This window comes from Rhinichthys klamathensis, unplaced genomic scaffold (assembly GCF_029890125.1).
Source record: "Rhinichthys klamathensis goyatoka isolate OS25496 unplaced genomic scaffold, OSU_Roscu_1.1 h1tg000407l_1, whole genome shotgun sequence".
In the NCBI taxonomy this organism is placed as follows: Eukaryota; Metazoa; Chordata; class Actinopteri; order Cypriniformes; family Leuciscidae; genus Rhinichthys; species Rhinichthys klamathensis.
In genome coordinates, this window is record NW_026606908.1 from 430001 (window position 1) to 450461 (window position 20461).

The 20461-nt window shown below is 38.2% G+C and overlaps 1 protein-coding gene across 1 annotated transcript; it reads right to left on the reverse strand.

Annotated features, from left to right (window-relative positions):
* Positions 1 to 369: 369 nt before the first annotated feature.
* On the reverse strand, positions 370 to 19325 carry plekhg6 (pleckstrin homology domain containing, family G (with RhoGef domain) member 6). The gene is made up of 15 exons (XM_056234918.1): positions 19164 to 19325; positions 17452 to 17629; positions 14942 to 15073; positions 14680 to 14805; positions 12910 to 13005; positions 12634 to 12684; positions 12037 to 12186; positions 11807 to 11917; positions 10042 to 10191; positions 7530 to 7655; positions 7337 to 7456; positions 7110 to 7239; positions 5595 to 5710; positions 3676 to 5036; positions 370 to 553 (listed from the first exon to the last, which is right to left on the reverse strand). Exons 1-15 carry the CDS (start codon positions 19181 to 19183, stop codon positions 370 to 372), a joined length of 3051 nt encoding a protein of 1016 aa, XP_056090893.1. The 5' UTR covers positions 19184 to 19325.
* Between the last annotated feature and the right edge of the window lie 1136 nt (positions 19326 to 20461).

Sequence of the window (20461 nt, forward strand, 5' to 3'; positions counted from 1 at the left end):
TTTCGCATGTTTTAATTTAATTCTTTCTTTTTTTTTGTGCACAGTATTACAAACAGGTTTCTTAAATGCAGTTTCTTAAAATTGCTATACAAGAAAAAAAGAAAACAATTCTGTACACAATTACATTTCAGTAAATATAATTATAACTATACAGTAGACACAATGTTAATAATTTTTTCATAAAAAATGCGAAGACTGTGTGTGTAGCCTATATATAGGCTATCACTCAAATATATTTGACTGTAATAGTCATGCTACATAATCATTCAACAACACCGCAGAACCATTATATATTACATTTTTGCAAACACTTTTCACACAATTTAAGTAGCCTACACTAAATCTACATACTAGACCACTACACTAAAGCTACACCTCACTGCACTCAGTGTCATCTTTCCGCTCTGTTCTTTTCGTCTCTGACCTGCGAAGCTCATTTATGGTCAGATTTGGATCAAACCAGTCTTCAGCATCAAAGTCCTCAAAACCGAAAACCTCCTCATCGTCAAAACACCAGCCTGGCCAGTCAACACTGACGCCCTCCATGACATTTCTGTCACAAGGGAGAGAACAGGGGTTAATGTCTTCGAAAGAGTAGCCTAATGGTTATTGTTATTTCCCTGGTAAAATGTCATTTTTGGCAAAATGGTAATAGGGTTGATAGATTATGAGGTATAAATGAATGAATAAATCAATAGATTTCATTAATATTAACTCTTTCCATGCCATTGACGGAATTTTCCGGCTTTCCATGTTTTCATTGTTATACTGTTGGGGGCGCTATTACACCTCTTCTGAAAGAGGACAAAATCTCCTGATCAAAACACAGACAACAAAAAAGGATCAGAAACAAGCGATAATAGCATTGCTTATGCACGTTGTAAACGTGATTTTCTCAGCTTTTTCTTCAAATGTTTTTTTTTATTTTTTTTTTTTATGAAACTTATCTTCATTCAAGTGTTGATAAAAAAAAAGCTTGAAGCTTGAAATAAAACGTTTGTTGTTGTTGTTTAAAAGCATAAGCTCTGTTCTTTCTTTTGATAGGCTTTATTGCATGTTCAGATATTCAAAAACATATTCCGGGGGCCATGACATTTTTTTTTGTTGAAAATTATCAAAAACATTTGCAGTGGCTGGCAACTTTAAAAAAACAAAACAACAACAACAAAAACAAAAAAACACTGGCAATGCTTTTTTTTTTTTTTTAGACCATTTTCACTAAATGTTCATAGCCACCCGTCTTTCTCATCCTCACTTCCATCCACGTTTCCCTCTCTCCATTCGTGTGTGGATATCACACTGGGTCCTGCAGATTTCTCTCCTTCTGCCTCTCTCTCTCCCTCACTGGCCGAAGGTGATGGAGAGGCGGAGATAGTAATTTGTTGTATGAATATCTGAACATGCAATATATAAAAAGAAAGAACAACAGAACCTCTGCTTTTAAACAAACAAACAAAAACAAAAAATCTGTTTTATACTTTTTTTTATCAACACTTGGATGTGGGTAGCCTAAGTTTAATTTAAAAAAAAGCAACATTTTGGGCAAAAAGCTGAGAAAATCACGTTTTTGTTAAAGCTGCAGTCCGTAGCTTTTTTTGGGTCAAAAATGATCCAAAATACATAACCAGCCAGTGTTCAAAACGGGAGATTCGAGCATGTCTTTGTGTCATTACGTCACATCTGTACACATAAAGAAGGAGTCTCGGCTAGTAGGCTATATTGCGTGTGAGGATGTTGGAGGTGGAGATTTATAGCCTTTTCTCACAGCACTTGATATAATTAAACGTATCAATTTGATGGTGGATCCAGAAAGGTTCAAACGACAATCACCAGTGACAACAGATTCACCCGCTGTAAAATGCAAAAGACTTCGTTCGGACTTCGGAGTGGCTACAGAAAAAAAGAGACTGCAACCGGACCCATGCGAAATCAAGGATACATATCGGAAGTACATTACATGTAGTCACGCAATGCTGACGTTGTTAACATTAACAATTTGAGAACAAAGTATAATTTGCACGGTTTTGCGTGATATGATAAGCGATTTTTAGATTTAATCAGCGCGATTTACTGCAATGTCAGAACCAGAACAAAAGTGGATGTTACATACTTACTTGTTCAGACATTTTCCGGTGAAAATTCTTATGTTAGTCATACTTCCAAAAAGAATAATCTGTGATTCTGAATGCCAGTATCCACACCGGCGCAGTGACTGACAGCTGCACACTCTCCTCAAACATTGTGTTCATCCGCGCTGTGTCGTGTCGAACTACAACTCACGCAAAGTTGATAATTCCGCGAATAACTGCAATTGCAGATTTCGAACAGAGATGGCGACAAAAAGAAAAAACTGCGGACTGCAGCTTTAATGACAGTAAAATTGTAAAAAAGCCGGAAAATTCTGTCAATGGCGAGGAAGCGTTCTCACAAATTACGGAAATTTCCGTCAATGGTGGGGAAAGAGTTAAAAGAAATTCATATTTTGACACAATATAATGCTTATCAGACCATAAAGTAGCGTTTATTAAAATTTAGAAATGTCATGAACATTTTTAACGATATTTTTACAGACCCCCTTTAGCCTACCTTCAAAGACCCCTAATTGAAAACCATGAATAGAAAGCACAAAGTACATTTAAATAGTTAGAAATGTCATTAAGCTTAATTCATGTGTGTCTAATATATTTGAATGTACTGTACATTAACTTCTGATCTGTTCTGAGCATTACATAACGTTTTAAATGACCTATTAAAGAAATGCATTATTAAGTGTATTGCATATGCTGTGTAATTCTGTTTTCAGGGGAAGCCTGACTCCTAATGGTCCTTATGAAGAACTAACTGTACTATGAGAGATATATACTTCAGTAAAATTTTAGAACAATGATGTGGTAGAATTATCTTACAATTTCCAGCGAAGGTTTGAATATAATAATTAGAGAGAATTTTATGTAACAGTACACAGATGAATTGTGTGTGGGCAGAGAAAAGAAATAACGCACATGAAACTGTCAAGTTCCGCAGCGCAGTGAAGTCTCTCTACAGTCATATCTAACAAATGGAACAAATACACTTAAAATGAAAATGATTGATTTTCCACTGGGCAGTAAGGGTTATTTCTGGGTTTAATTTAGGAGGAAAAAAATAAAATAAAAATTACACATGCATAAACACATTCAAAATGGTGTTTTAAACTTTAAACAAAGTGATGTGACAGATGCTGTTAGACTTTATGAGTCCTAATATGTATATTTATGCATATATTTATCAAATAGTTTGCATATTATTTCTTCCTTGAGGTTTGTTGGTAAAGTTTCAGTTTAATGTAATGTAATTTAATTTATTTTTTCTCATTATGTTCAACCCTCTCTTTTGCAGCTGTGCTTACTTTCTATGTAGTTTTATACAAGTTTAATAAATGACACAATGTTAAATATATGATACAATATTCTATTATAAATTACAAATGTTAATTTAATAAAAAAAATACCCTCATCATGTCAGCTTGAATGAAATAAGTAGCCAGTGCAACCTGTGCCCCTTCAAAAAATGTTTGCATGACAAGTCACCATCAGATGTTTTCATGATGTGACTAAAAACAGTTAGTTACTGTAAAACTTAGATTGTGTGTCCAGATCACACTACCTGTACCAATAGTGATGCATGTAGACTCACCCGTCTTTCTCATCCTCACTTCCATCCACGTTTCCCTCTATCCATCTGTGTGTGGATATCACACGGGGTCCTGCAGATTTCTCTCCTTCTGCCTCTCTCTCTCCCTCACTGGCCGATGGTGATGGAGAGGCGGAGATAGTAGGAGAATTTTTTAGAAAAGAAGTCCTCTCTTTTGTCTTTCCCACTCTTTTTCCCCGTGCACGTTCCTTTTCCCGTTCCTTAGCCCTCTGCAGCAGGTGCTGGAGCGGAGAAGGGTGAAGCTGGTCGGCGTCTGGTGGCGGTGAGGGACTGCGTCTGCGAGAGGAGCTGATCTCCTGGATGGAGGCGCTCCTCTGTGTCTTTAGTCTGGGTTTTGTTTGACGGTTCCCATCAGGCTTCTGCTCAGGTTCAGAGAGCGTCTCAGGATCTGGCGAGGATCTCTTTTCAGGAACGTTCCATAATGTTTCATGGTTGTTTTTTAGAAATCCCAGCTTTAGCACTCTGGATGCTCTTCTCTGGTTCCCGTTGGAGTTTGTATTGGGAGGAAGCTCCAATCCATTCGCAGCTTCCTTGGAACTATCAGGGTGGATAGATGGTTGCAAATTTTTCGGATGCTTCTTCCGTAAGCGAGGAGACTTCACGTTCCTGATGAACCTCCCTGATTCTGTGAGGAAACCATTGTCATCTTCTGGTTGGCTGCACAAAGAATTCTTCCTGATTCCTTGAGAGTCATCATATGGATCCAGATGTGGTTTCTCTGTTTCTACACTTGCCCTACATGTCGGTGTAGTTACTAGAGGCTTGATGGATGAAGAAGTGCTTGGCATGGATTGGCTAAAAGTGGCATTTTTGTCCACATGTCCACCTGGCAACAACGAGTGTCCATTTCTCACAAGTAAGTCCTGTTGTGTGATTTCATTAGAGTTTGAAGATGTATCATGTTTCCATGTAACTCGCCTTTCATTTATTTTAAATGGGACCTCTTCCTCTTCCCACTGCCTGTTTCTCCCTTCATTCGTTTTAAATCCAGCTGAATCAGTCTTTCCCACAACTTCTTCATGAGATGATTTGCCCTGATCATTCCGATGACCGACACGTGGAGAGTTTTGATCCTCTGCCGGCTGTTGAACTTTACTTTGCTCCACGTCTGTCTCCACATCTGTCTCAGAAGTGCGTCTTTGAGAATTTAAACTGTTTAGACACTCAGCTTGGTCAAAATCACTATCAGATCTGTCACTATCTGACTGGCCACCAGGATCCTCTATGACTTTGTCAGGCAGTTTATTCTGAATGGGAGGTCTCTCTGATCCAACTAGCTCTGCCTGTCTTGTGGTCTTCAGGGTTTTGTTGGTCTCATTTCTCCTCAAAGACTCTAATGCTGCCTAAAAATATCAACAAGAATCAGTTATAATTACAAACTATTCAACTACGTTTGACTTTCTGATTCAGTATTCTTCTCACAATCTTAAATACTGCACAGGTGTATTAGGGTATATAATAGACACTTTCCATGAAACACTTTAGTGTCCACTCCAGTTAAAAACACAACTGGCACAAAGCCCATGTTTTTCCTCTCAGAAATGAACTTATTTGAATTTTCAAACACAACGCAAATGCAGCGTAATACAAGCATTACCTGTTTACCGCATTATACACACCTCTCTTTACCGCATGATTTCCCCCAAGTACATTTTTTTTAATGTCATTTGTATATATTTTTTTTCAAATCAGCATCGATCAACATATTCCGAATTTGTTCAAAAGAAAAATCTTCATATTTAAACATTTTCCAGCCTCATTTTGTGTCCTATTCGTGGAAAGTGCCAAAAGTAGATAGTTCAATGCATTCATTTAGAAATAACAAATGTCAGTTTTTCAGGGTTGGGCTTGTACATGCTGTCACACTGGTGTTTGATATTGAGGGTGTTTGCTACGAGTACCTGCGTCTCACGCAGAGCAGACACCCATGACACGCAGTTGTCTGGACTGGGTGTGGACAGGAAGTTCACACTGACAGAACAACCAAGATCACCAACCTCCACCAGCACAAACGAATCTACCAGACAGAGGAATAGAAATAGTGTGAGCATCAATGTAGTACCCTATAATAAATATTTACAGAAACATATTACAACTTGAAGTTCCAATCAATTTTCCTTGAGGTTATAAGTAGATTCCATGTTCAGGTCATTTGCATGTTTGAATTCACAATTGCGTAAACATAATGAATCTTTTGTGACAAGTACCAAGACTTTGACACACCTTAGGTTGAGTCTTTCTCTGATTCAAAAAGCCCAATTATAAACCAGCTTATCAAGTAATATGCCAATCTGAGCCCTGACATGCTAAGAACAGTTTGCTAAATTATATAAAACAGAATTCCATGTGGAAAATTAATGTGCATGTTGATGCTGACTTGTTATATGTCATGTATTCTGTGTCTTTGTGCATTTTCTACAGATTTTAGGTTGTAATATTTGTAATTTTTGACGTGTGTTATTGTTATTATATATTTTTATTGTGCCTCTTATATTTATGCATGGTATCTAACTAAATATTTATTTAGCAAACTGTGAAATATGAGTGATACCTTACATAAGCTCTTTGTACATAATGCCATAATATTATTAAAAACTAGCACAAATCTAGAATATTAAAATAATAGAAATTGGTTCTCATTTCAGTTGATGTTCCTGAGCTTTTTGTGCCATCATGATTATTACTCTGACCTTTTTTGACCCAATTTACTGTTTAAATATAAAGGAATTTTCTGTATTGATTTTTCACAGGTGTTTCACCTGTATTTTGAATTCCACTTTGCATTTTGCTGTGTTTTAAAGTCACCATGAAATCCAAATTGACAATTGTTATTTTTTATGGAATATTGCAGTATGTATAATAAATGATTTATCTGTGTACATCATTATTTATTTTTTTAATTCATGTGCCCTTTAATCAAAATAACTTCCCCTCCCTATTGCAGCAACATCTCTCTGATGATGTGTTTACTGCTGTGAGGGCAGGGCAACCTGTCACTCACAGGAGATTGAACAATAGAAAACCACAACCATCCAATGATCCAAGCAATTCCTGATGGGCAAAATCAAGTCTCGCCCTACATTTTTTCTTGTCTGAGAAGCAGTTTCACTCAAACATGTCACAATAGGAAGGAAATACTATTGCAACTTCAATTTCAGTTAAAGGAAATGTCTGTAAACTATGTCCTGGCAGACATTTAGCAGTTCCCTTTATGTTTTTTACAGTGTGGTGCATCATTATGATTCTATTAAAAAAAAAATTTGGCATAAAAACAACAAAAAAGTGACCAGGGCATGATGTGCATTACAAATGTCATTGGGTATACCTTCCCTTTTATGCTGATGTGAGCTGAAGCTTCAGTTGAGGTAAGGATTATGTGATTATTATATACAGTAGGAAGTTGTGGACACACTCACAGCCATCTTTGAGCTGAATGCAGTGTATTCTCTCCAGAGGCAGAGGGGGGCGCACTACCTTCAGTTTGTCTGATTTCCTCTGTGTTTTGGTCATCAACAACACATCAGTGAAGAGCAGGACCACAAGCTCCTAACATAACCAGAAAAGAATGTTGAAATTCTGAGGCAAATACATTTAATAGGCAACATCATATAATCACATTCGTCTTGTTTGTCTTGTCACTTGCCTTGTTGTCCTTTCTTACTCTGACCTTCAAAGTTTCTTCCAGTAATAGCCTCCGTATGACATTTGGTCCAACCCCCCTCATCGGGCTCGTCAAATCAAAGCAGCACAACTCACGGACATGCTGTGGGTGAGATCTCTCTGTTAGGCTTTTTTTTTAAAGCAAACATTGTTCTAACATTGTATTTATTGTTTACCTTGTCTATTTCTTCACTCAGACCTTCTATCTTGTGTCCCTCTATCCTTTGAGCAGCAACAGAAAGGTCTTCTTTCAGATGCATATAGTCATTGATAGATTCCAGAAAATGATTGACACTGTTCAACTACAGGAGAAAGAGTGAGAAAAACAGAGTGCAGATCTTTATCTTTAACGTCATTGATAGAATTAAGACCGTGGCGTGCAAGCATATTTATATTCGAGAGAGAGGTATAGAGAGACAGAGATTACAAGGATGATAAAAAGGCGATGCAGCTCAAGAGTTTGAATTTTCTCATATTGTTTTAGTAGTGGGATATTTCACACATAATATATATTAGATTATTAATACCAACTGAAAATGCTTCTATTTTTATTCTATTCCATTCTTCAATTGTATTTTATTTGCCCCCTTTATTGGTTTAATGGCAGCAGCACTTGAACTGCATGAACACTTGTTTGCAATACATAATTATTGCAAACAATTATTAAAGTTCTTTATATATTCTTACATATTTCTTACATATTTTAGTGTTCTAATCACTTTCCAAAATCCTGAAATTTCATCAATTAAATGTGGTCACTTTTGAACTCAGTAGACATGCAGTTTTATATTGTTGCTCTCAGACAGAAACCTTGTAAATCCTACTTTTCAGAAAAAAAGAAAAAAAAACTTCCTCTAACCTCTAAACTTCCTGTCTCTACAGACGTGCCGAAAAGTTCTGAAGGCGAGACCCGCACAACAAGGAGAAAGTTTTTCTCTTTCACCTTGATGTCCGCCACAGGTTCAACCACAGATGTCTCTCCGTGGCCACCAATAGCAGCGTCTGTTTGTTTGGTGGCCCAATTTGTAGTGCGGTGCAGCTCAGCGACCACTTCGGGGGACAGTCCCTGCCACTGATTCAAATCCTTTAGCAGATCTAGCTGCAGCACGGCCATTCTGTGCACGGACGTTCTCATTCAAACATGAGGTGGTCTGCAATGGCTCAGACGGCAGGGACGGAGCCTTTAAAGAGGATGCATCAGCCTGAGAGAGATAGCCTGTAAGCGTCTCTTCAATAGGATGCATCCTCACATATCCCCACTCACTCAATCCCTCCACACTCAAATATTTCGAATGCTGAAATGGATAGATGCGAGCTGAATATGGCCTCTTCCATTTAGTTCGAGAAGAAACGGAAGGCTCATTGGAGTGGGGCGGTTATGGCAGGAACCGTCCGTCAAGTCTTCCACGAGCGGCTGTCTCTCGTGCCCCTAAACTAGATCCAATCTAGTTGTGGTGCAGACCATTACATCCAGCAATTCCTCGTATGCTGGGCTGGTAGGCTGAGAGAGCTCAATGAAAGCTATATCTTTGCCCTCTTCAACTACATCAGTCTCCTCCTGGCTGGATGGCGCCAGCATCATGCTATCTGCTGGATTCGAAGACTCAAGAGAGAGTACGTCCTGATCCGAGCCAGTGGTTGAGGAACGCAAGCGAGACATACCTTTCTTGAACTCTCCAAGCCAGCTCGACTTGCAATCCCCACAACTACAGTCTCTACTGTGCCTCAGCTACCGTAGGGCGCAGACGCTTGTGCCGCATCCCTCGAGAATAGGGTCAAGTGCGAACAGAGCTCACTCATTGTGAATCTCTCATAATGGGTGCATTCTGATCTCTCGAGAACTTAACGCACGTGCTCCTCACTCAAACACAAAACACACAGGTCTTGTGTGTCCTCAGGTGTCAAAAACCTGGGACACGGAGGCACGCACTTCCTGAAACGCTTGCTTGAGTGCTTATCCATGATAGTTGCGTTCACACGCACTAACACAAACAAACGTCTCCTGAAGACAAAAAAAGGTGATGATACTCCCGGGCGCTCTGGTAGTGATTTCATGGACTGTCATCGGCCAATGAAGTTGTTGTGTTGGTACAAATGCTTCAGACACCAGTCAAGCTGATATCGTTCCATCTATCCTCAAACCAGACACACTCTTGAGTACCACTTCGAAAGGGAACAAGCAGAGACAGTCCAAACTGCAGTGGAACTTCATTCACAATAGAGGCGGGGTGGAGTTATGAGGTTTTACAGAGGATCCAATGGAGTTACAAGGTTTAGTCACAAACCATACTCAATACTTTTCATTGGTTAGATATTTGCTAAACCCACAGACAGACATAAAGGGAGACAGATAGTAATGATTTATACAAAAAAAAAGACGAAATATGGAGTTACGAGATTTCTACCCGAAAGCAACAATAATTGATATCAGGTGTTTTCTGGGGACCCGCAGTGGGCTCAAAGTAGTGCTAGGGCTCCGTGAAAATATTGGTTTAGACCAAAGGCCTATTTTTTGTGGAAGCACTATAATAAATTTGATTTGAACTTCATTTTCAGATAATATTATGTCTCCATAAATGGCCATTTTTTTACCATTAAAAACATTATGCATTTTGTATTTGTTTTACACAGTACAAATGAAATTTACAGTATATGATGTGATTCATCCCCATTGTGTCACAGTCTCACCATTCTCTCAAGTGCGATTTGGGTGGGGTGGTTTTGTGTGTTCTTCTGAATAGCTTTTAGCAAAAGATGATATTTGGTTATTCTCTGGTATGCTTTGGCCTGCATTTCGCCGAGTCTCATTCGCCCACACTGTGGATGATTCTCCACCCACTGCAGAACAGATTACATTAAGATAATCAGGACCATCATGCATGCATTTATCTTCATGCAACATATTTGATAGTAATCTATGACTTATGTGCATCTGTGGTGTACAAGTCTTTTATACAGTTTTTTTTCTAAATGATCATATCGCAAATTAGCATGTAAACTTTAATAGTGTGGTGTAGTTCTGTTCTTTGCCATTCTATATTTTAGTACAACTAGTCAATTAAAGATAAGGTTAATTAAACCATTTTTGGACTTAATGTGCATGTGCAGTATTGTTTACTATGTACCCTTCATAGCTCACCCCCTAATCAACCACTACAGTCAAACCATCACAAAGGAAGGCGATCTTACAGTCATTTCTACCCTGCTCACTCTGCATACTGTCCACTGGTGCAAAAAAACATTGACAGGGGAACTTGGTGTGGTAAACAGTTCATTCGAAATGTGGAAAACAAATTCACACCTCTCCACCCAATACTTATGTCTATATTTGATATTTTTTTCCAGCCTTAATTTAGCTTCAGATAAAAAATAAAGTTTTTTTTAGCATAAGCTATTATCAAGTTTCCTTTTAATGTTTTTCCCCCCTTTAAATGGCACCTTTAAGATCTATTAAATCTCATTGAAATGCATCAGTGGAAAAAAGAAACCGAAAAAGACAGCATTGTATACATTAACATTAAACCCAACTCAAAACGATTGGCTAAATCAGGGGTGTCCAAATTTGGCCCTGGAGGGCCTCTGTCCTGCAGATTCTATAGCTCCAACTTGCCTCAACACTCCTGTATGGACGTTTCTAGTATTCCTTCATTAGCTGATTCAGGTGTGTTTAATTGGGCTTGGAGCTGAACTCTGCAGGACAGTGGCTCTCCAGGAGCAGGATTGGACACCCCTGGGCTAAATGGTGTTCAAAAACTTCCAGAAGTGGAACTTTTCTCTCTTTGCATCGCTCCGTCTGTCCGTGTTTGCACGTTTCAGGCATTTTTCAGTGACCCTTTCTGCATTTACATCGTTAAACCAGTAGGTGGCAGTATGCGCACAGTGTCGCTTCAAGTCGAACACACCTAGGGTGCTTCTCATTTCTTATTTGTGCATCCTCGCTTCCTTTCCTCACGTCTTAGCTCCACCCCTTTAGGATGCGAGGGCTGGATACACCTGTGTATCCTCTCTCATGTCTCCTCAGAAAGCTTCCTCACTCCTCGTTCCTTGCCTCCTTGAGGTGCAATTGGGAATTGAGATGTCCTTAAAGATGGCTGAATTCGATCGGTTTCCAGGTCACGGACTGGAAGACGGAGGAGCGAGGAAACGAGGAAGCATCAATTTAAATATTGAGAAGCACCCCTTGAGTTTTTGAATGAATCAGTTGAACAGATCATTCAATGACTCATTCAGGAAGAACTTGTTGCCACCTATTGGCTGGAGCTACCTACTGATTTATTCAGGAACGAACCAAGTGGCTGTTACAGTAAACGAGGGAGGTGTTGAATCATTCACTGAACCAGTTTGTTTAAAAGCAGTGATTTATTTTTTTATTTACTATTGCTTTATTTGCATTATAATTTTTTTTCAATAGAATAATTATTTGCTTTTAACATATGAATATGATTTACTGTACCATAAGATAGGTGTGAAAGTGTGGGTTTGTGTCAAGCTGTCTGCGTGCAAACTCCACATTTCTCTCTCCTTCCCAACAGTATTCAAAGTATGCAGGAAAGCGCTCTGGAAACTGGAAGAGATTTAAAAAAAATGAGGGAGATAGAAAAAAAAGGGAATTACGGGATAGCAAAGGTATATCTGTTTTTAGCTTTATTACTTATAATTTAATGAACAACAGTTTTATCATACCTGCAAACATCCAGCCTCAAGTTTCAGAGGGTCAAAGGGTCGTCCAGTGAGACGGACTTCTTGTAACATTGGATACATCACTTCATGCCAAAAGAGTCGATGTGCGTCAAGGATAGAAGGAAGATTGGAAAAGAGCATTGTGGGTCTGACCTAAGAAAGAAAGAAAGAAAGAAAGAAAGAAAGAAAGAAAGAAAGAAAGAAAGAAAGAAAGAAAGAAAGAAAGAAAGAAAGAAAGAAAGAAAGAAAGAAAGAAAGAAATGGAAAAAGATTAATTGATACAGATGATAGCCACAGACATGCGTGCTATCGCCCACACGCTCTACGACAGAGCAAAAATAATTTTCCATCTTGTCCGCTCAAAATGTTTCCATTTGTGACATCACTGGTAATGCTCCAGATTATATTGAATGAACAGAATGAGTGATCTCAGACAAATTACAGTGAACAGCACATTATTCGACCGCACTTCTGCCGTCATGCTTATGCAGTCAGTCTGCCAACTATTAAGATCTGCTGACTATGTAACTCTAGAAGGTCAATTCAGAAGAAAGGAGTTCATGTAAATACTATGTGAAAGATGAGACGAGATGTACATACTTCCTGAAGGAATCCGTGTCCATGACAGTGTGACAGTGCTGCCAGCACGAGCTGTGCGAAATGAGTATATGCATTAGCCAAAACTTTAGCATCTGTTGTACATGCATCATTTATATAAAAAGGAACTAAGGAACTAATGTGTTAAAGAATATCTGCACAGCATACATGTATTATTTTTCTGATTCAGATTGTTATTGTGAATTGATTGTCTATATCTGATCAAATAAACCATAATAAATCCATAATAAAATGAATAACTGTAATATCATGACATACTTCTTTGACAATAGTGAGTTTGTTGATGAAGTTAAGCTCAGTATTAAGAAATTCCCACAGCGCCTCCTGTTGGTGTCGTTGGGTTTTTGACATAAACTACAAAGACAGAGAAAAAGAGAATGTCATTATTCCTTCCCCATACAATAAACATACTTCTGCTGTCTTCTCTGTTCTGACCACTGAAGTTTTTATCCACTGCGTTTTATTAACTTTGAGCATGATTGTATTTATTATTCTTTTGGCAGACATCACCAATCACCCAACCTGCTTTGCAAACATTATGCCTTTTCATTTTCTAATGGTGCGCTCCGCCTAAGAAGAGAGAAATTCCTAGTTCCTAGTTCCCAGTAGGAACATTTAACATTTCAAGTCAAAGTCACGACTGGGAAACTAGGGGGAAGTGAAACAGCCCCAACTTCAGAATCTAATATGGCTGCTCAGCACATCAACTGTAGTGAAACAGTAAAAATATATTGTTTATTAGCACTTCTGTTTGTCTGTGTTTAATAAACTCAGTGGAGTACACTATGCACGTCAGCACTATCTTTGCAAAATACCATTTTTTATGTGTTTGTACTGTAAAGGTAAAAGTAATAGGGATACTGGGAACAGAAGGAGAGGGAGAGGGGATAAGAATCACCAGGAAGGCACTATTTAAATTTCTTAAAGACACCGGGTCGATGAGTAGAATATAAGAACATCATGTTACACACTCCTGTACAGTAGGTGGCGGTATGCACCTAAAAGTTGTTTGCAATCCGCTATGAATCAAGATAAGAAGAAAAAGAAGAATGTAAAAGTTTGCCTGGATGCAGGCATCCATCTTAGTTTTCTGACCAGGTGTGCGTTTCCCGAAACCATAGTTGCTAACCTGTTAGCAACTTAGTTGGTTGGCAATGGGAAATTGCATTGCAACCAACAAAGTTGCTAACTTAGTTAGCAACTATGGTTTTGGGAAACGCACCCCTGGTTAGTGAAGTCGGGTGTGAAGTCATTCCCATGTATAGCTACGACATCCCTCTTCCGAGGTAAATGGAACGCAGCATAACTAATCTAGTTCTAGAATGTAGGCTATCTGCAGTGGTCAGGTGATACAGCATTCACATAGTACAAGACAAAGCTTCTCAGAAAATCCTGACATTGAAACTCGGAATCTCTGTAATTTTGGTAATTCTGACATGACATAAATGTACCTTGAGTTTTTCCTCCCGCCACATATTATTTCCATCACAAAAGTTGTGCGAGCAAATGCAGTATTTCTCAGGGTAACGCAAAAGGTTTATGAGAGAATGCAAACGTTTTATGAGTCAACGCAAAGTTTCTTGGGGAACGAAAACGTTTTGCTAGATAACCAACTCGATCTCATGAGAAAACTTTGCTATTTTGCGAGGTAGTGATTTTGTATGAATTCATATGATGTTATTGATACAAAAACATGATTATTAGAAGAAGAAAAAACATAATCATGAAGGTATACTCCTAACCCCACCCCTAAATTCATAAATACGTGCGTAGGCCTAACAATCTGTGTGACATAAGCAGATCATACAAAAAGTACAAATGAGATTGTACAAATTCATACAAATTATCAACCAATTCGCTAAAATGAATAATAGCCTTGGAGAGAACGCAAAGCATTGAAATAATTTTTCCCGTCCCATCTGAAATTTTCCCATCACCATGTCCCTTTAAGGGCTGAATAGAAATATGTCGGGTTTTGGAAATTCCCAATTCCCTCTAGTTCCCTCTCTCTCATCCATCCATCCATACCTCATGAGAGTGCACTATGTCTGTCCAGCTCTTTTCCAGTGCTCTTTCAGTACCTCCCTCTCCCCACGTCCACCTCAGATCAGCAGGCATGTTGAAAGAGTCCAGAACTTGTTTCAGTGCATCCACCTGCCCCAGTACACCACCCGAGAGAGAGAAAGAACAGAAATGTAATGGGAAAAAAAGTTGTTTAGTACAAATACAGCATGCAGACCGAAAAAGTACCTCCTGCATACACTCCCAATTTAGGCAAAAAATGAATTACCTCCAATGTGCTGTTTTTGTCAGACACTCCCTGGCTGAAAAGCGCCTGCTTTAATGCACCTCTGGTCTTCACAACGGCAGATGTTCCCTTGCTCATGGTAGAAAAGTCCACAGCTGACCTCTGCTTCTTTTTCTGACAATGCAAAAATTGATATGTGACAAGCTGAATAACCCACGTTTTGTAGTGACGTCCTTTACTAAAAACAACAAGATTTACAAGTAGAAGAGAAGAAGCATTCCTCGTAGCCCTAAATATGCAGAGGACATTGATTGGTTGATACAATTACATGACCAACAAAGGACATTGTTTCATGTTCTAATTGGTTAAAACACTCGAGGACACACGTATGGCTGTTTCTCCGAACTTCTGAATATGTGAGCACCACTATGTGGAAAGCAGTGGGCATTTGTGTTTTATTAAAAAGACTTCAGCCTGAATCTGCGTTTCAGGGCACCTGGAGGGTTCCAGTAACTCCAAGGTCAAGGTCATTTGATTCCCATGGCCATGGACCACAGATGCTGATAAAATGCTCAATGATAAATAATTTAAAATGAATAAAGAGTCTAGTTTAACCCTTAAACGCATACCTCGGGTCTTCAGTGACCCAGGACGTCATGTATATACCCTCCTCCTCATTCAGTTAGACATTAACCTTCTTAGTATTCCTCAATCAATTCATTATAAACAATATAAAAAGAACAAAATTATAAAAGAATGGAAGTTTTTTGTAAAAATGTAACAGGGTCGCTAACGACCCAAGGTGTGTAACTGTATAAGTATATTTTTCTGCACAACAATAATTGAATCTTTGATGACTTAATAAGTGCAGTTCACCTTTATTCCACAAGGAGGGAACATCTCATACACAATAATGAAGTGACGTTTTACCCGCAGGCAGAAAAGATTCAATCCGATGAAAATAATGTTTTTCTAGGTGTTAACATGTTCTTGTGGCATTTTTCTGATGTTAGAGGACATATCTTGAGAAAAATAAGCTCAAAGTTGTATTTCTGAGTATTTCTACATTCAAATGGCTGTGAATCAGTAGCAGACGCTAAAATGCCGGCTAAAATAGACTGGAGTTGTGACTAATGCCGCGTTCCAGGCAACCTGTAACCCGTGTTTTTCCAACCTTATACCTGTGAAAGTGCACTGGAACGGCAGTCAAACCCGTGACTTCCCACCCGTTTTTTTTACAGTCTATGCTTCCCACCCGTGAACTCGTACTAGATCGATGTACTCCCAGTTACGAGTTCTGACGTCACATAGCCCGCAAAGAAGTGTCCACAACGCAGAGGCGAATTGCTAATGAGCTACTGCCGCTCTGCTGAAGCGAAGTCCCAGAAAACGGAACAGGTTTTGTGACTTTGGCTAAAAATGGCATAATCATAATTTAAAGACCACTGGGAATGTTTAAAAATAGCTCAAAATATGATCGGAGTGGGACTTTAAAGAAAACAAAAGAATAGGAAGCATCATCAGTAAAATTTATGGCTCAACGATTTACTGCAGAGCAAGTAACGTTACTGAACGCAATAAAATATTAGTGTCACTGTCACTTGATGGTGGATCTGGTAAAGAAGCTGTCAGCGTTAAACAAATATTGATTTTGAAGATGTTAAAAATGATAGTTTTGAGAATATGTTTGAGATCGCGAATATGAGCCAGATGCTGAATGAAATGAGCTCTGACGAGTACCGTGATGATGGTATAAAACTGCTCAAACTGAACCCTTCCAAGCTCAAAAAGGTAATAAAATATGCTTTATTTTATTCTTCTGTAACTGTTACTCTAATATCAGAAGAGTTTTATATTATGGAGACAGGTCGAGCTCCATCCGTGTTATAGTTCCGGGTCACTTTTTTTTTGTATTCATGTTGGTCTCACATAGGCTACAGTATAAGCCTACTATTAAAATAAATAAATAAAATATTTTCCTTACAACTTGAACATTATTTACACATTTCTTGATACATTTTTAAAGATAAAAAGTTTAGATAATGATGATAATGATTTAATTTGGATTAATTTGGCCCTCCATATTGGGAGGTTGCACCACATGATATTACATACAATCTGAACTAACCTTGTTATGTAAAAAAATAAAGATTAATATTTTAAGAGCCTTATTGATCAAGGTTGGTTTTTAGGTGTCCACTTTATGATATTAATTGTCCTTTTTTGTGTTTTTCTTCGGCATATTGTTTGACAAGAGATTTTCAAATATTTATAAATGTTTTAGGTTTTAGCCTAATGTTTCACTGCTTTTGTTTATATATATAATATTGCCCAAGTAGCCTACTTAGAATTTCCTTACAAAAAAATCCTCTTTTTAATACAGCTTTTTTCTTCATTAGCTATGATATCAGGACTACTACCACAATAAAAAATATTTTCTATTTTTGATCGTCACGTTTTTGATCCAAAATGCAATGCAAGTTATTTTAGATGAAAGCATCTTCATCCTCCAAACATAATTCAGTGCTGCCTGAGAATTATGAATTCAATACCTGGTGGCCTATAGTGTAGTATCTGTGTTTCTCTTGTGCCCTCCGCTGGCTGACTGGTGGTACTGCAATAATTCCACCAGGAACGACGTCTGCCTCTTTCTCTTCCTCCCGCTTGTCACCGAGGGCAGTTTCCTCTGGGGCCATGATATTGCTCAGTTCCGGTCCTTTTGATGGATTACTAATGTGGACAGGTAAGATTACAATAAGAGGATTAATAGTTTAACACTTGAACGAGTATAAGATTTAAGATGGTGAAAGAATAAACAGGGAAAGCAAATCAGAGCATTGAGTGATTACAGAAAAAAAGTCATGCTATGCTTCATTTATCTCTGTGCATAATATAATGCATAACAGTGCATACAAAACTGTAAACCACAACTGGAAAGAACTGATACCAGACTTCTGAAGCCCACTGCCAGCTGCGACCTTTAAATCGCCAAATAACACACACACTTGTTTTTCTATCATGGTGGGTTTATCATTTTTCCATTGACGTCTATTGTTTTTAAATTGAGCTAATAATGACTTCTGTTGTTTTTATATATAGTTAAATGAAATTATTATTATTATTATTATGTTATGCATGACTTGTTTTGACAATTGAGGACATCCTCAGATATTCCCTATAGGTTTAGCTCACTTCTGCGGACAAATTTGTCCCCAAATTCTAAGTAAATATAGTGTTAAACACACACACACACACACGCATGCACGCACGCACACACACACACACACACACACACACACACACACACACACACACACACACACACACACACACACACACACACACACACACACGTTGGGTGTTCATGTTTCATAGGGACATTCCATAGACAATGATGTTTATACACACTTTTAAACAAACTGTATATTCTATCCCCCTACACTACCCCTACCCATCAAAGAAAACTTTCTGCATTTTTACATTTTCAAAGAACATCACTTATGATTAATAAGGCGTTTTCCTCATGGACACCAAAAAATGTCAAGGATTTCGTATCTTGCCATCTTTGTGGGGACATTTTGGCCCCAAAATGTAGGGTTTACCAACACACCATCCCCCCCCCCCCCCCCCCCCCCCCCACACACACACACACACACACTCTCATCAATACTCAATTTACAAGCGACTCTGACATGGACAGACACGCTAAAGTTTATAAACACGCATACCCTTACTATGTCTGATTCACACACTTCTCTGTAACTCAGGTGAGTCATATTTACCCAGGCATGAATCTCACGGGCAAGAAATTCATTAGTGTGTGATTCATAAGACTCGCACACACATGTTCTGAGAAAGATCTAAAAAGTCAGCCCACGTTTGACATCACTTTTTGGCAATACATCAATTCCGCTCACCTTGTCAACATTATCAGCAATCTATTGAAAATACCCGGAACGTACGTACGAACACGCACACACCACCATTCACATCCACATATGTTTACAAATTCACATCTGTCCTTATATATACAAGCATAGCATGTCATATACTGTACATAAGCACACAGTAATAACACATAATTTAGAAAAAATGTTATACAAGCAATTTAAGTGCCATTTACATCAATATTTGAAAATCTGCAGCGTAAGTAGATTTACAGTACAATCTCAACTTAGATGTGATTCTTATTTCAGAGATTATCCTTAGCCAATCACACACACACACACACTCTCTTTCGTGGCAAGTCTTCCTCAGTAGATACCTGGATTTATCTGTGTCCATTTCCCTCAGTCAGACAGACATCTTTAAGGTCTCTTTCTCTCCCACTTGTCTCCCTTCTAGTCCTCTGTGTATTTTTCTTTTTCGTTCTTTAACCCTTCCTTCAGTAACAGGTTGAGCAAGTGAGACAGGATTCTTTAGTCTTAGATCTCAGGCCTGGCTGCGCCCTGAGAGGATAAACCTGATCAAGCCATTAGTGTTTTCTGATGTGATTGACAACCAGCCAGCCGTAGATCACAGGTACATTACAACATGTGAAGTTACAATTGTTTGGGATGATAGATTTGTGGTTTAGTCCCACATAGACAAGCATGTACACACACACACACACACACACACACACACACACACACACACACACACACACACACACACACACAATAAGGAAGAAATATGTTGTTTAGTGTCCAATCAGGAAATGAATATGCCTGGTAGGATTTGATTGTTTGCCCAAGAAAAACCCCATCAGTATGATGTTACAGTGATATTTAGGTAGATTTGGCTCAGGTTTGTTCTTCAAGTGTAAATTTATTAGATTTTTGGCCATTTTATCATATTTTAAGATATGTTTACAGAACAAATTGTGTAGTACCGTAAGTCAACCAGTGAAAACATGCAGCTCAGCTGATTAAAAATAAAGAACAGGGCAGAGGGCCTGAGAAATATCACTAATTCAGTTGGATAAGAATGCAGAAAAGCAACATTGCGCAAGATCATAACAGACACGCATCAAGACATAATTACACACCGTCATCAAAGGAAGACACGGCTGGATGGTGCTTGTCTAGTGTTAAGGGTCTGCTTATATAACACTAGTAGATTTGGTGCTGGTGAGCTCTTTCATCAAAGCTTGTACTACCAGGTTTCTCAAGAGAGGCTCCTAACAAACATTTTTATCTAAAAACGGGAATCACTATGAACGAAATGCAAATTACACATTCAAAATATGAACAGTTTTTTTGTTGGAGATGTGAAACATACAGGTGAAACTGAAAAAATGATCGTGCAAAAGTGATAATTTTGATGATTATTAAAACCCCAAATTCAAAATCTCAGAAAATTAGAATATTACATGAAATAAATAATTTTAAAAAAGGATTTTAAATACAGAAATGTCGGCCCTCTGAAAAGTATAATCATGCAAATGTATAGTTATATATACTAAATATATTCAAATTTTTCGAGTTTCACCTGTATATATAATTTTACATATCATAATAATCTTTCTTACACATAAAGTCACCATATATGGGTAAATCATACAGGAATTAATAAAAAAGT